General features: G+C 35.5%; 1 protein-coding gene across 1 annotated transcript in view; it reads left to right on the top strand.

The window, feature by feature from the left end:
- The window catches only part of CDH8 (cadherin 8, type 2), a 151,961-nt gene that overhangs the window by 71,129 nt on the left and 64,531 nt on the right, over positions 1–16,301 (top strand). The window contains exons 4-5 of the mRNA XM_009320251.1: positions 805–924; positions 14,699–14,866. Coding sequence (XP_009318526.1) covers positions 805–924; positions 14,699–14,866 — 288 coding nt within the window. The remainder of the gene's footprint in view (positions 1–804; positions 925–14,698; positions 14,867–16,301) is intronic.

Raw genomic sequence — 16,301 nt, 5'->3', positions numbered from 1 at the left:
TGCTCTGTAGATATTGTCTTTATTGTCAGCCTAACTAATGTCATCATTATATTTTTAAGTCATAAAAAAAAAAGTCTCTGCAGCAAGCTTAATGTAACCAACTGAATTTCATTCGATTTTATTCTTACAGAAATGGCAAGTGCTATGTTGCCTAAGAAATAAAAAGGGTAATTTCCTTAATTTTTTGTTCTATTTTTTTGGTCAGAGTATTGAATTTATAACTCTGGCTAGACAATGGCCCCCTCAGTGGCAGAGACTCATTTTGGAGACAATAGATGTTGTCTTAACTTTGTCACTGTGGTCACATCAAACTATTATTATGGCTGCAAGCCAAGAGAAGAAAAAAGAATCCTTTTTATTATTGCTCTTCTATGCAGTCTCTGTAAGTTGGCAAGGTTCTTTCAAATGTGATTTTGCAAATCTTAAATGCAACATATTATATTGTATTATTAACCTTGTATTTCGTATCCCTTTGATATGGTTCCTTTGCAAATGCTTGAAGTCTACACGGATCTATCAGGTAGCTTTAAATGTATTCTACAAAGAAACTTTAAATAATACAGCTACTAAAAAGGTTTTTCTTTTACCCAGAAATTCAGTCTGCTGGCATATATCATCTTGAAGGAAAATGTTTTGTTTGTGTGCCACAAGTATTGTTTTAAGTTGTTACTGATGTTTTTTCTTCTTTTATTATTGTCATACAACTCACAAGGAAATTAATTTTTGTTTCAAATTACTTTTTGAATAAGATGCAAATTTCTAGTAAGAATGTAAATATTAATTGTGTATATTCTTTTTATTTAGGTACCTTTGTTACTAAAGTAACAGCTACAGATGCAGACGATCCAGTTTATGGAAATAGTGCCAAGCTGGTTTACAGCATTCTGGAAGGCCAGCCTTACTTTTCTATTGAGCCCCATACAGGTAGGTGACTCTGAATATGAATCCCTGGGTTATATTTACACAAGTGACAGTGCCTCTTATGTATTTCATATAATATACTTAAACAGGGAGCATAACTAGATGTCTGTCAGTATTACCGAACTGTAACACGTGTCTCACCTGTATTCCGTCAGAGTCTGATCATGTGAAAAGACAAAGAAAAATCTGTATTAATGATAGCATAAGTAATGGTGATGCTAATATTACAGAAGTTACTGAAGCAAAACTGGAGGTAGTGGAAGTGTCGTGTGACTCATAACTGATTAGGGATTGAAAGACTTGGCCTGAGGAATTTAATGAGCATAATGTAATTTTCAATATGAGACTATAGCCTTTCCAGTTAAAGATAGTACAGTTTAGCTTGGGAATTTTAGTGAATATATTGTGTGTTTTCATTAAAATTTATTTTTCTTTCTTGATTGGATGGATCGGGGGAAAGAAAGAACAAGATACTGACTGTTGGTATGAGGTTTTATTAGCATGCATTTAGGATGACTTTATTTCTCTGTGGTTTTAAAGTCTTGAAAGTCGTCTGAAAGAAGTGCCAATAAATCCATTCCCTCTCGTTTTCTGTACATATGTCGTACTTACAGCAAATTCGTTTAGTTATGTCTGAGAAGTGTTTTTTAAAGTTATTTGATATTATTTCTTATATTCTTTCACCTGTTTCTAGAAGCTGTTTTTAATCACTGTGAGTCAAGTAGCTGTGATCTCTGAAGGAGAAGAAAACTATAACTCATTTTAAAACATACAAAAAACCACCTGAATTTATATGACCATAAAGGAGTAAAGCAGGCGTAAAAATTCTTGTCCTCGTGTAGATTAACAAAATTATGAAATAAATGCTAGGAGAAATTATTAGAGGGTGCTTTTGATAGATCAAGTGTGCTAAGTTTTCTCACCAACATTAAACAGAGTACTCTTAGACTCTTTAAATCCAGAAGTTCTTTAACTCTTTCTGGAGAGATTGCATGGGAAAAATTATTTCCGTTTCCTAGAAATGCCCTAACTTGCAGGCACTTTAGGTAAATAGTATAGGTTGATAAAAATTAATGGATTAATGGATTAATCCACTAGAGTATTTTCTTCTGGTTGAAGGACAGCTATCCTAAATGTGAAAACAATCTCCAGAATGTGATTCAGTATTTTATTTTATACTGCATGTAGAGTTTTACAAAGAATAACTCTAGTACAGCACAATGGAAAAACAGTAGCTCATTTCAAAAATAAGTATGTCAAGAGAGTGTTATTAGTGAAGCCCCTTAGATTTGTCACAAGTCATGTGGAAACATAAATCTGAACAGACCCCTGACCATCAAGTATCAAAATATATGATGTGGTTTTCTTTAATATTACAAATTATTGCATGCAATAATGACTTGAGTTAGCTGTCTCAATTAGAGGGGGATTAGCTGTAGGTTCTTTCTCCATTTCTACTAGGGAAAGTTAGTGCTTTAGCATGGGAACACATGAGCTTTCACAGGGGAGCTGAGAAGTGTATTCTCCACCTACACAGAAGATTTTTTCTTCTTTCACATAAAATAACCTGATAGAAAATATTCAAAATATAAAAAATTGTTTAATTTTACTCAGGTTTGTTATTTGTATTGCATTAAAACCTTATGCTTAATCCAATGAAGTAACTATTCATCACCTACGAAAGTGATTTCCATTATCATGAAAGCCAGAGAAAACTCCAAAGCTTTCTGGTGAACCTGAAAATCATGATTTTTCTCCTGTTTCACTAGCATTAAATTCCCCCTCCTACCTTCATTTCCAGTTATAAATATTCCTTTGAGTAGCAGTTCAGTTACCATGAAAATGACATGTTAGTTTCTAAAGGGAATTTAATCCTAAAGAATTCAACTATGGCTTTGCCACAGTCCTGAGTAAGTGGCTTCATATTATGGAGCTGCTTCTGAATGAATAAGTGTTTTCAGATTCCCCATTTTCCTAGATCTATGGAGGACATCAATTATGTTCTTTAAACCATTACAACTGAATGAGTTTATATACCGAGGCCATCCTCTGTTTCTTTGCCATCTCTATGTAATGACCTTCATCTGTACTGTAACTACCATACTACTCTTACAGCTACCCACCAAATAGTTCGTTAAATTAGGAGAGTACGTAGTTGTTTCTGTGATATTAGATGTACCTATCCATTCTTGTAATGTTTTAAAATTTGCAGAATTTTTTCTTGTGTCTGTGTCTTCGTTCACTTAGAGAAATCTTAGCCATGCTAAATGTCAAACTGTGTAGAGCCCTCCAGCATACATTTGTTTAGAATATGTAAACAGTAAATATGTTTATGACTAGACAAAAGTCTAGTCATTAAGCTAACCAGATGCAGGTAGTTATGGAGAAACTGCAGCTGCATATTATACAGGGTGAAAACGATTTTTCTAAAACCCAGCAGCCTTATAGTTGTGGTTCTTCTGAAGAGAAGTGTTGATTTCAGAAAACGTAAGGAACTATGCAGCAGATTTTCTTGGTAATACCAGAATTTTGGAGCAAGGGTATGATAACGTTTATTACATACCAGAGAGAGTTTTATGGGTTGTTACATGCAGTCTCAAAATGCTAATAGTATTATGCTAGGATAGCTACAGTTTTGCAGTAGCTTGTGGCACTGCATATTTCACCTTTTAGAGGTAGTGGTACACAAAACATGCACACTAGTTTAGCAGTTAATTAACTTGGACAGTAGTGCTGTTACCATGGACAGATAGAGTGGAAGGTGTATTTTAACAAAAAGAAAATGTCCAAAGCAAATAGAAAGTATGTAGATGTTTGATTGTTCCTTTATATTTATCCAACCTTAGCAATGTGAACCATCATGATTAATATTTGTTTCCTTTTAGTAACTAGGCCAGGAAAACTCATTATTGTACACATTTGTATGTAGTACTTGGGAACCTCAGTGAAAGTTTTCATGTGGGAAGATGTTTGGATACTATTGTGACAGTGTACAAATTAAAGCAGAACAGCCAGGTATAGTAGTGTCTTATCCAAAACAAATCAAACCTGAAGGTGATCCTCCAAGCATGATAGATAGTTTAGGGCTTGGGGTTTGTTTGTTTGGCTTTTTTTGGCTGGGAGGGGGGAGGAGGACTGGGACTGGCGATGTGTGTACAGCTACATTTTCTCTGTGGTTACATTTCATTAGTGCCCCTGCTAAGTTGAAAGCCTTTCCAATTCATTTGAAACAGAATTGTGTCTGAACACAGATATTGTGTCTAGAATTGTGTCTTTCCCAAAATGGAATCGCTGTTTTAAGAAACAGACTATGTTGAAGTGATCCGCTTCAGAATGTAAATATTTTCTGTCGTTCATGGGAGTGTATCAAATGTTATCAAAAGTATAGCTACGTAGAGCTGATCTACTTACTGTTTTTCTATATGACTGGCCTTCTATTAGCTTTGTTTATTAGAAATTAAGACTAGATTTAGATCTGTGCAGCTACCAGCACCAGGGCAGCCATAGATAGGCTGTACTGCCTATAGTATTTTTCATTTCCTGGCTCAGACTAAAGATTGGCTGACCTTGCTGCTTTGTTTTAATGGTACACTGAGAGCTGACCGTCAGGAATAATCCCAATCATGCTGCCTGATTCCTCTCCCTTCTGTAGTACTCTGAACAAAAAGAGGGAGCAAAGGTGTAGGATATGGCTTCATGCAAGTGTTGCTGCACCTGAGGGTAAACCTGAGGAAAGTATTTGCTTAGTCTTGTGCTTTTTTGTTCCTACTAATTTGACATTAACTAGGCATAGTTCTGGTTTGAATCACACTCTTGGTTGAAACTCTGACAGTACTCTCAACCTTCTTGCTGAAACAATTCTATAATGCTGGGTGCACAGAAATAAGTACTGGTAAGTGACCCATAAAACAATAATTTTCCATTACCTTAGATGAAAAATGCATATACTTCTGCAGTCTAGTTTGCAAATTCTTCTGTATGAGTTATAGACACATGAAAGAAGGTAATTCAGAAGTTATTTTTCATTCAGTGCTCTGAATATGGCTTAGAGTAAATGCTTTTTTGATGGCTTGCTCTGAATATTTTTTGTTTTTCATAGGTGAATTTTAATATGACCACTGGTTTATTAGACAGACAGTAAACATAAATAATACATCATAAAGGTACAGATTCAGATTTTCTACAGGAGGCTAAACCTACAATGTGATGACATCAGATTAGTAACGAAAATCATGGTGGACTAAAATATATTCCATAAATCATTATCATTACATCTGACTAACTGATGTCAGGTTTCCTGACTAATGTGTATTATTTATCAAGGTATAGGAGTTGTATGTATTCTCTCCTAATCCAAATAATGACAGTCAAAACGCTGGGAAAGGGTGCTCCTTAAGACTGCTAAAAGTAGTTAAAGTACACTTCTCACTTTTAAGCTTTTTCAAGGATATTAAATCATGACTGTCAGCTTTAAAATAAGATTATCGTAACGGAACATAGTATGAAGTGACACTGTGTTCTACAATACAGGAATGGCAGAGAAAATACATTTTCAGTTGTGTCTGACTTATTTACATTTCACGTGAACTTAAATAATGTTACTCCTACACATACCTGAAATATAGTTACATGAACAAGGCAAATTATGCCAAACGCCCTACTGCACTGGAAAACACATTGTATTATTCAAGCATAAACCCTTCCTATATATGAAAAATAATAGATTTTAAACACTGCCTTCTTGGATATGGTCATTTGGTACAAAGCCAAAGTTCAAGTTAGTAAAACTGAGATGAATAGAAGAGTCAGGAGACCTAGAAAACTAAAGACTCTCCTAATAGAATATGGATATATTTTTTGGAGAGTGAATAATTGATTTTTTTTCTATACCTAGCTTTAACTTCCAGGTGAAAGTGCACATGCTTTAATCAACAGAGCTTTTAATGATTTAGTATATGGCCCTCTCTGGACCAGTGTTGAACCCTGTGATTCTGAAATCAGAACATAAATGAGTAGGCCTAGGAGGAATGAAAACAGCATTCAGCAGAAGTCAGGTTTGAATCTTTTATTTTAATTTGCACTCTTTATCATCTTCCTCCATCTAGACCTTGAAATACAGTCCAGCAGAATAAAAACAAATAAGATAGCGAGAGGATAAATGACAACAACATTTGAGTTATAGACATTTTTGTCATGTTACAGACTATTTCTTCTATCTGGTTGTTAATGTCCAGTTTATTAGTAATGGTGCATATCAATGATAGCACAAGCTGCCCTCAGAATATTGCATGTAGTACTGACAAGACCCATCATCATAAAAAAGATTACTGAAACAGTGAAGAAAGTTCAAAGCAGGGTAGCTAAGGTGAGAAGAATATTACTTGTAATGAAAGACTGATTGAACTTAATTTGTATAAACTGGATAAGAGGTGATTAAAGGAGGATATGAAATCACTGCACAAATATTTGAGAGGTGTTAATAAAAGAGGCACAGGGACTGTTTCTGTAATTACTTATGATAAAATGACAAGGTAGCACTTTCAAACTAGAGAGAGATGGGAAAACAGTTTTGATACAGGAAGTAATCTGCAACTGTAAGGGGAAAGGCTGCTGAGCTGCTGGAACTGACCTAACTCGTGTTCAACAGAGCCTTTCTAAATAGTTCAGTTTCTAAATAGTTTAGATTTAAACCCTCATGGGATTAGTGTAGAGAAAGTACTTGTTCGACATTAATCAGAGCCTGGATTGAACTGCTGCTTTCTAGCTCATTTTATTAACTAGTGCTGCTGTGATATCCTAGCCAATTACTACAGGTTTAGTTAAAGTTAACTAATCTTTTAACTGAAATAATTTTAAGAGGCGTGAACTGGGCTGGGTAGATGTTGTTCCGTCTTAGCAAGTAAGGTGTAGGAACTCATTTCCTAGAGGAGAAGGCAGGTGTGTGCAGCAGCATACAGAAGGTAGGTCCATGCAGCCCGGATAGCAACATTCCCAAGGTAGCAGAATCGACTCCAGCACATGCAGGGATTTCTGGAGCTTATATTCGGTTGCTTCCATTACAGCACCTTCAGCTCTGTCTTGACAGCATTTGATGCACTTAGGTGCCATGCTGAAAATAGAGTATATTTTCAAACTGGTATAAGCCTTTTCTTGTCATTGTGTACTAATTATACTGTGCAACCTTAGGAGTTGCATTAAGGTGTTTGTACAGAGATTCTTTGGTGATTCTGGGAGTTGTCTTGGTGACAGCCCATTAGGAGAGAGAGTTGTACTGATGAACCACTAGTGCAGCAGACTCCGAGGCTCAGTCCTACAGTTCTTGCTTTTTACTTAGGAGTATAAAGTGCAACTATTATGGATAAGGTATATAGGATTGGGTCCTTCAGAGTAGCAGCAAGAGCTGTCTTTTCTGATTAATAAAGGAAGTATTAAAACACTGCAGGGATGTTTAAAAACAGTTTTGATGGTCTGTAGTTGGTAAAGATGAGTGGCTTAAGATCAAGACAGATTGGCATTTGAAAAAAGGTGATTTCTGCTTCTAGCATTTATCTAATAACAGTAGTAACAAGCTGATACCATACATTTCTTGCATTTCAGAGCAATACCTCTATCATTTTAGAAAGCTAGTGAGATAGTTAGGACTTAACCATTCTCCTCATGCTGAGTAGGAAAACAGGGGCTACATATCTAAATAATGTTGTGCTTCAAGAGGCTGAATTAGAGAGGAATTGGAACTACACAGCTAGGTTTGGAAAGCATCTGAAAAAGAATCCAAGGCTACTTTCTGTAAAGTATCTAGTATAATTATAGGTATTAGAGGATCATTACAAAGAAAATCCTAAGGAAGCAAGGTCATAAATGCAGTGCAGAATATTTATTGCATTCATTCTCTGTTGGTGAGATGGTGATCCTTTCACTGTGCCAGCGAAACTTGGTCCCAGGGAAAAGGGAATGGCTGGTAAGTAGAGATGGAAGCTTTTTACCCATACTGTAAAACCCAGATACAAGTTCATCTGAATTAAAAAGGCGGTATTATAACAGGTGTTATCTAGTTGTATCCTATATGATATTCTTGAAGCAGAATACATATAGTGAAACGTAGGTAGTGTTAATTTACATGCAATGGCAAACTTGCAAGGTCTACTTCAGAATGAAAGCAAGATCAGAAAACACAAAATGGTAGTAATATGGGCTGAAAAAGAAAATACAATGGATTGTAGGTTACACAAGAAACAAGAGAATTAATAAAACGATATTCAACCTTCATCTTGCCTTCTAACAGAAAGGCAGGCAGTGCCATCTTCCCCATACAATTTTAAAAAATAAACATGCTAGTAAGATATGTACACTGTTAGCTTCTCTCTTAAAAATAAAAAAAAGACACATAATCACTCCACATAAAATGGTATAACATAGTATTCAGTTCCTCACCTAGTAATTTTTTACTGTGGCTAATGTCTTTGATTTGAAATATATCTACATCTGAATGTAGTTCAGACAATTCCTGTAATTGATAATTTTTCTAGAAAGTTAGCTAACTTTGCTGCAGATTACAGATATTTTTCTTACCTTGCTAAAATAAAAATCCTAAGGCATTAGAATTAAGTAAGAAATGAGAATATTTTATGATCTTTTTTGTTAAAATGATTATGTTTTTTATGAAGGGTAAATTGAATTAAAAATAGTGCATCAGTATGCCTGGATCACATCATCAAAGTACTAGAATTTTTTTAATTTTCAAGAAAGTTAGTTATGATCTATTCATATTTTAGGAATTATGGTATGGGTTTTCCACAGATCTCCAAGTGAACCTTTTTTATGGACAGCTAACACATCACTGAGGTCAGTGTGCTTCATGGGAATGCAAAGAATGCATCTCACGGCTCTCTGAAGAAATTACAAGATTGATTTTTCAGGAGTTTGGGTCCTAAATGACTGTTATATTTAATAAGAATCTCCACCAAGGTTTTAGTATGGAAGGAAGATCAAAGCAATTACTTAGCTCTTCCAAAATCAAGAAGGGGAAGTTCCAAAGTATGCAAGTTGAAATAGCAGCAAGGCTTCATCAAAATGTGTGAGATGAATAAGATGCTTAAAAAAGGCTTTTCAGGGCTAGATTCCAATTTTACATAGTGCTTGCTTGGTTTTGTTCCATGTTCTCAATTATTATTATGTGTAGTTTTATAGCGTTACCATAAAGAGATCCTTAAAAAAATGGAGAGGAAAGTGAAAAGTGAAAAAAGAGATCCTTATTTCTATAGTTTCTTTTGCTTCTCTTCTTTCTCTTCATCAGCTATAGGCTCTGACACATTGCATCTTTTCCCCTGATCTTTTTCAGTGTGAGACAGCGTATATTCTTCCAAATAGGTTTCTGAAAGTAGTCCACAGGGATGCATTTTAACCGATTCAAGTTGTGAGGCAGATTGTGCAAATTGCTCAGTGTGTGCATTTAGGACCACTGTAAAAGTAAATCCCATTCTGCAGCTGTTTTATTTGCTATTGAGCAGTGTGACACCAATAGCTGTTTAGGAAAAGCAACTCAGGGAAAAAAAAAGGGTACTTCCAATATGAGGGATGTTTTCATTCTTTGAAGAAATAGATTACTTCTTGATTTCTTTACCTTCCATCCCTCTTCCTGATGTTTCCAGCTTTAGTCATAGGATCCGTAGCCAAATTATGATGCAGGTATCTGTTCAGTGGTTGTACTACATGTCCACTGAATGTTTTTACAGGACTAAGGTTTGTGAAATATTTTAGAGTACCTAGAGATAAAGCCTGATCTTAGACAATACGGAGGGAAGGCATCTCAAGTGAGAATGCAGTGAGCACACTTGCCCCAAAAAAGGATCAGGTTTATCCCTTCCTTCTCATTCTTGACAGACGTTTGTCTGATAGGTTCTTAAAAACTGTCAGTAATGGAAATACTACAAATTCTACAGGCAGCCTTCTCTGTCTGTACTTACTTTCTCTGTTAGAAAGTGTTCCCCTAATGTTTAACTGAAATCTCTCTTGCTGCAATTTAAACCCATTTTGTGGTTTATATTTTAGGCCTGTCATTTCTTCTCTTATCCCCAGTGGAAAAGGAGAGTAGCTCCCAGTAACTTTTACATATTTGGCTATGAAGTCTTTCCTCATACTTCCCTAACTATATAAACCAATTTTTTCAAAACTGAACACACCGTTCCAGCTGCAGTCTTACCAGTATGAGTGAACTGGAAGGATTATTCTACAGTTCTTCCATATAACATACTAGTTAATATACCAGGAAATCTTTGAGCATTTTTATCAGCAAAACGCTGTTGACTCATATTCAGCTCATTTTGACTCCACATTCTTTTCTGTCTTGTGAGTCATCTGCTCTATTGTAATTGTGAAGTTAATTGTTTCACCCACACAAAATACTTTTTTACTTGCCAAATTGAGTTGCATCCTGCTTTTTTAGACTACCTAATTTGTCAAAATTGTTTTGAACTCTAATCCTGTTCTTCCAGTACTTGCAATGGCTCCTAACTTTGTGTCATCTGAAAGGCTTCACAAGTTCTTCCTGTCTTCCATCATGCAGGAAATATTGAATGATGCTAGAAGCAGAAAAATCCCTATGAACAACTTCATCCATCTATCCACTTTGACAGTAAGCCATTGATAACTGTTCTGAATACAATCTTCCAACAAGCGTCTACCTGCCTTACATTAGTTTACGGTAATTCTCATCCCTCACTTTTAAACTACTCTCCTGTTTGGGACATATCATTTTCATCCATCATAGCATGCTGAAAGTGATTATGTTTTTATTCTCAATTTGTTTCTGGGTTGAACTGAAGGTAGAGCAGGTTGAACGCTCAATGAGTTAATGTTCTGTGTGCTGTATGTGTATTAGTATTTGGTGAGACTAAATTGTTTTCTAAAAATAGATTGAAAGTTTCAGTACTTGCTGTAAGCCCAGCCTGAGAACTGGTGAATAAAGCAAAAGAACAAATAAATATCCTTGAAATTCTCTATGCATAACTCTCTTAGTCTGTCTTGATCACACTACTTAAGTGAGGATGGAGCCTTTTTGAGTTTATTAATTTGCCTCATAAGAGATACCGACACTTCTCTGTTGCTGACCTCTATTCTAGAGATTCTGAATATAGAAATACTGGTGGTAACAATCAGCTTGTGTAATTCAGATAGATTTGATATTTAAAAACCTTCCGCTACTCTTGTAGTAATTAAAACAGTAAAATTCTTTTTAGCTTTTTATTGTATTTGAAATAGAAACTTGACTTTGTTTTTAACTCAGCTTCTGGCAAATGGTTTATGGGCTGAGACAGCAGATAGAACTATGTATAATACTATTGAAATAACAGGTTGTGTTACTATCTTTATACAGAAAAAAAAACCCATTTTATGTCCTAAAAGTCAGAAACTGTAATTCTGACTTAGGCACTTTTTAAGGTATGTAATCTTCCTGATATCTTTCAAATCATAGACAAGGGCTAGACTGGTCCATACATTAAGAGCCAAATTAAAATACATGTCTAGGAAAAATCATCACTTTATTGAAATAATTGACTTGTCTCAGGCGAAACTGCAGAATACAAAAGGTGGCATCTTATTCAAGTCATCTGTAAGCTAGACTTAACTACATAAATTAGGTTTAAAAAAAAAACAAACAAGGGAAACTCTGCCTAAAAAATGATAATGGAGAAAAAGTTATAGTAGGCTTAATACAAAACCCATTGAAATAAGGTTTCACTGATTTTTGGATCAGCTGTATTAGTGAAAAAAAAATAATGTGGACCAAATTCTGATTCCCTAAGTTTGCATTAACATCCTTTTTATGAGTTATCTCATTTATAACAGTAGAATTTTTTGCAGAATGCATCGTTGTTATTATTCCTAAATAGTAAACCAATCAGTCCAAATCAGTCACAACTGTCAAATGCTTTTAGAAAAAAATATCATTTACTTTTCTTACCTAGGCTGCTATGGAGGAAATGGCCCTACTCTTTTACTGAATGTATTTTGCACCTATCACATCTGATAAATGTTTATTATTATCTTTGGGGTTTTACTGTTCCTCTGTTTTCGTTCAAAAAAATTAACAGAAGCATATTCTTCAATGTTTTGCAGACTAACATGTCCCCTCCTACAGATGGTATAGAATAGTTAAATTACATCAATGTTGTACTTCAAGGTTGCTTCATTGGTTTTAAAAGCACTGGATTACATTGTATTTGTCAGGGTCTTGAGCACAACCTTCTTCAAGGAGTTTAGCTGGTGAGGTTTAGAAGTGTAGCTGGCTGTGTCCAAGGTCAGCTCCTTTGCTGATACGAGCTGTTGTGAAGAAAGCTTCATGCAGGGGCTGCCCCTCCTTTTCCTTGGGAGCCACTTTTAGGCTGAGGTTGTACTGCTGGCCCCCAGCTGTGTTAGATCTGCGCCCGGTCTTGTATTTTCTCAGTTCTGACCCAGATCCAGACCCTCCGGCTGGGTTTCCTGGCCCGGCCTCAGACCCGCCTTGTTACTGTGGACTCGCTGGGTCATCATCAGACTGTGGCTCAGCCTGGCCCCGGTCTCTGGATCTGAGTGGGACCCTGACTTGCCACCCTGCAGTCCGGGTCCTCATTGGTGAGGCCACTGCTCCTGTGCCTGCCTTGTTTCCACACTCTGCTCCCAACTTGCCTTTAAGGGCAGTGCAGCTGGCCTTGCTGCTCCTAACCCCACTTACCACATGCTGGATTGAAAAATCACTGATTACGTATTTAGTTCCTTGGGAACAAGAAATTACTCTGGCTTGGCAGTTGCAGATGTAAGATAGAGGTTTCATTTACATCTAGAATTATATTTATAAAATATGTAAGACAACAACCCAAAATATTTTATGGAAATCATTTACAAAAGTGTAGGTTGCAAGACTGCTATTATGTTATGTATAGTGGTTTATGTAGCAAGCATATTGCTTTATTCTAAATGCCTTACACCCCCTTGCTCTTAGCTTGGTCCCGCCAAGAAAAGAAGGTCTGATCAGATTCTTAGTATTACAATATTAAAGATAAATGGATTCTAAAATTTACTAAAATGCATCTCTATTAATGATAAAGACCAGGAACATTTCTTTATTCACCATAAATACATGAACAGATAATCGCGGCATTTCAGCTAGTGTCATTTCTAAGAAGCTTATTTAGTAGAAACTGTCCCATGTGAAAGAGAAAATGCTATCTGAAGTCTCCACAGCTATGCTAGTCCTAATAGAGAAATCAAAACTAACAGATTCACAACAAGTATTGATTGAAATCTAGAAAGTCCTGACAATACTTAACAAAGAACAGGTAAAATTGAATTTACAGCGTGAGAGCTAATGAAATGTTATGATCAGGCCCAGCAACGGGTATGTATTATCCAGGGTATGAACTTGGCCAATCTATTCAACATGCAAATCTTAACAAATATGCAGTACAATATAGAATTCTTACCTTCTTTTTTAATGAATTCCAAAGACTTGGTGAGTTACTGTCAATGTCTGCCCATGAACTGCATCCTTCAGGTCTGTAAGTACAGGCCCGTGAAAAGAGACACTCTTCTTTATGCCTCGTAAGAACCCTCAAGCACCATAGTTTAAAGGAACCACTGCAATGGTGGATTCAGTTCCTCTCAGCACTCTTACACTTCACTTAACCACTAAGATAATTCAGTAACTTGAACTTTGTGCTCTCTTTTTACAGACAAATGATCTTTTAAAAAATAGAATTCAAAAACAGAATTAAAAGAAAAAGCAAAAGCTGTATATTTAACATTTAGAGTTGTTTTCCCTAGGTTTAGTGGGACTTCTTTAATTGATTCTTATCTTTTTATTATGGTGGACATTCCTAGACTGTGATGAACACTATTTAAATTTACCATTAAACATTTAGTATTGCACTTTTCATACTGAATTTGTGAATATAATAGCACATTACAGGTGGAGAAGTTTTGGAAAGAAAAAAAGGTTTTATTATTTCTTCTGCTAGATGTCTATGAAATCTATAGGAGTTTGCAGTGAATCTGGTCCCATATTTAATTGGACTGTCCCTTGCAGTTATCTTCCTGCTAGCCCACTGACATTTTACGTTTTGATATACTACAAATAATTTTACTTCTCTATCTTTAAAAACTTATGGCCTAATAAAGTAGGTGATAGCAGCTTACTGAGATCGTTGTCCAATAAGTGGCCCTCCTAAAGTAGGGACAATGGAGTGATTTTAGGAGTTTGCAGTACCGGTGACTATGCTGAAAGACATACTGAAAGACATGCTGTCATTCTCCAGTAGAAGTTCAGGCACTTGATTTAGGACATAAGGGAACAACTGTAGCCTGCATTGTATACAAGAGCAGATTAAATAATGATTTTGGTTTTAAAATATTTGAAACAATTAATCTGGCAGATACGGTTAACAGTGTTTACAGATTAAGTTTACTATGGTAATCTTGGAAATGATGGATTTCTGGGGGAGGTAGGACAGAAACCAAAAAGTTTATCAGGAAAAAAATATAAAAATGAATATGTATTGCAGGTATGATTAATTCTTTGGTTTTGGACCACAATTTCATTGCATGTTTAATTAAATCAAGGTAGGTGACCTCTAATATATTTTTTTGAAAATCTCAAATTTTTCTTTATCCTTGGTACTAACAGGCAACTTAACTGGACCTTTAGCAGTTCAATTTTTATACCAATATTTACAGATATCCATAAAAATAGCTGCAGTACTGAATTTGGGTCTGTACCTGACTTTTTTCCCCCCCATTATTGTAGCTATAATTAAAACAGCTCTTCCCAACATGGACAGAGAAGCCAAAGAAGAATACTTTGTGGTCATCCAAGCAAAGGACATGGGAGGACATATGGGTGGACTCTCTGGAACTACAACAGTGACAATTACACTCACTGATGTTAATGACAATCCTCCTAAGTTTGCACAGAGTAAGTGCCATTATGTGTATGTGTTCTCCTGTATAAGGAAGTAATATACTGCTTTTTTTTTTTTTTTTAATCCAGTTCTTTTTTTTATCATCATATTGCCTGGGTTTCTGATGTAATTTAAAAATATGTAGCTGCTACTAGAGAAAGATTAATAGTCCTCTGCCTTATTAAGAGCTTAGGAAAGAGGGAATTAGGTCCACAACAGTGTACACAGCCCTCTGTCTTCCTTGTTACCCCTCTTACATCCACACAAAAGGGCTTGGGGACTTTTTTTTTATGTATTTATTTGCTTTCAGTGCAGTTGTTTCGAAGTGCTAGTTTTAGTTGCTGTTATATATGTTATATGTGCTTCCATCTCATGTCAGACAAGTGACACCACCAGTAAAAGACACACATAACTGATAAAAGAAATAAAGGTTTGACTAATTAGATAATAGCAAAGAAAACAAAGAAAATAAGTCTGAGTCTAGATAATTGTTGATCTTTAATTCAAAATCCATATTTACTACTGTGGTTCCAATGGATATCTTGCTGGGCTAGGTCAAAATGATTTGGCATCCTGCTGAGATTCTCTACAAGCTTTGTAGTCTATTTGAAAGATGAAGACAAAAAAAGAAGAGGGAAGAGCATAATGACTGGATCGATTTTATTTGGAACAGGTGCAATCTAATACCCTATTAGAAACTTATCTTTTTATCCAGCTTGTTCTGAAAAACTAAAGTTGTACGGTATTAAGAGTTTGTTTTGGGGTTGGAGAATGTTCACATCTAGACTTTGTATCATTTTTACTTTATTAGAAGCATGTTTTTCTAACAAGGTACTTATGCACCCAATGTAAAATTAATTCTTTTCCACATATGTATGTCTTGCAGTCCACTTTTGTCCTGTTCTGAAGACATAGAGTGAAATGAGTTTGTCCTAGTACTCAGCATGTGATAAATATTCTCCTATAGTCTAGAAAATGCACATACAGATAGAGAGAAAAAATATAAAATAAATAAGCAGAGGTAAAAGCTTATTTGCAAAATATGTGTTTTATTCCTCATCTCAGTGGTTTTTAACAGATAAATACTGTGCACAATAAAAGGTTTTCTCCAATAAAATAAGAAATGCATACATTTTTTACTTCATATCACGTTGCATTGCTTGCACTTGTGTAGTAGTGTTTTCCAACATATGATGACAATTTCCCTAATAATGTAAACATCTATAGATGAGACTCCTGGCTGAACCGTATCACCAGAATGCAGAGGGACATTTCTTTTATATCTGCAACATACTGTAGCTCTAACTCTGTGATTACAGATCTACTTTTGGCAGCTTACCTGGCTTTTATATTTGTATCAACGCTTTCTGTCTCAAAAAGCCTTTGCCTGCCAGTATGAAAAAAGCTGATCAGAAAATCAGCAACAAAACTGGTGCTAACTGGTACATT

This window comes from Pygoscelis adeliae, unplaced genomic scaffold, assembly GCF_000699105.1.
Source record: "Pygoscelis adeliae isolate BGI_AS28 unplaced genomic scaffold, ASM69910v1 Scaffold62, whole genome shotgun sequence".
Classification (NCBI taxonomy): Eukaryota; Metazoa; Chordata; class Aves; order Sphenisciformes; family Spheniscidae; genus Pygoscelis; species Pygoscelis adeliae.
The sequence above is the reverse complement of the archived record's forward strand: the minus strand, read 5'-3'. Positions and strand labels throughout refer to the sequence as shown.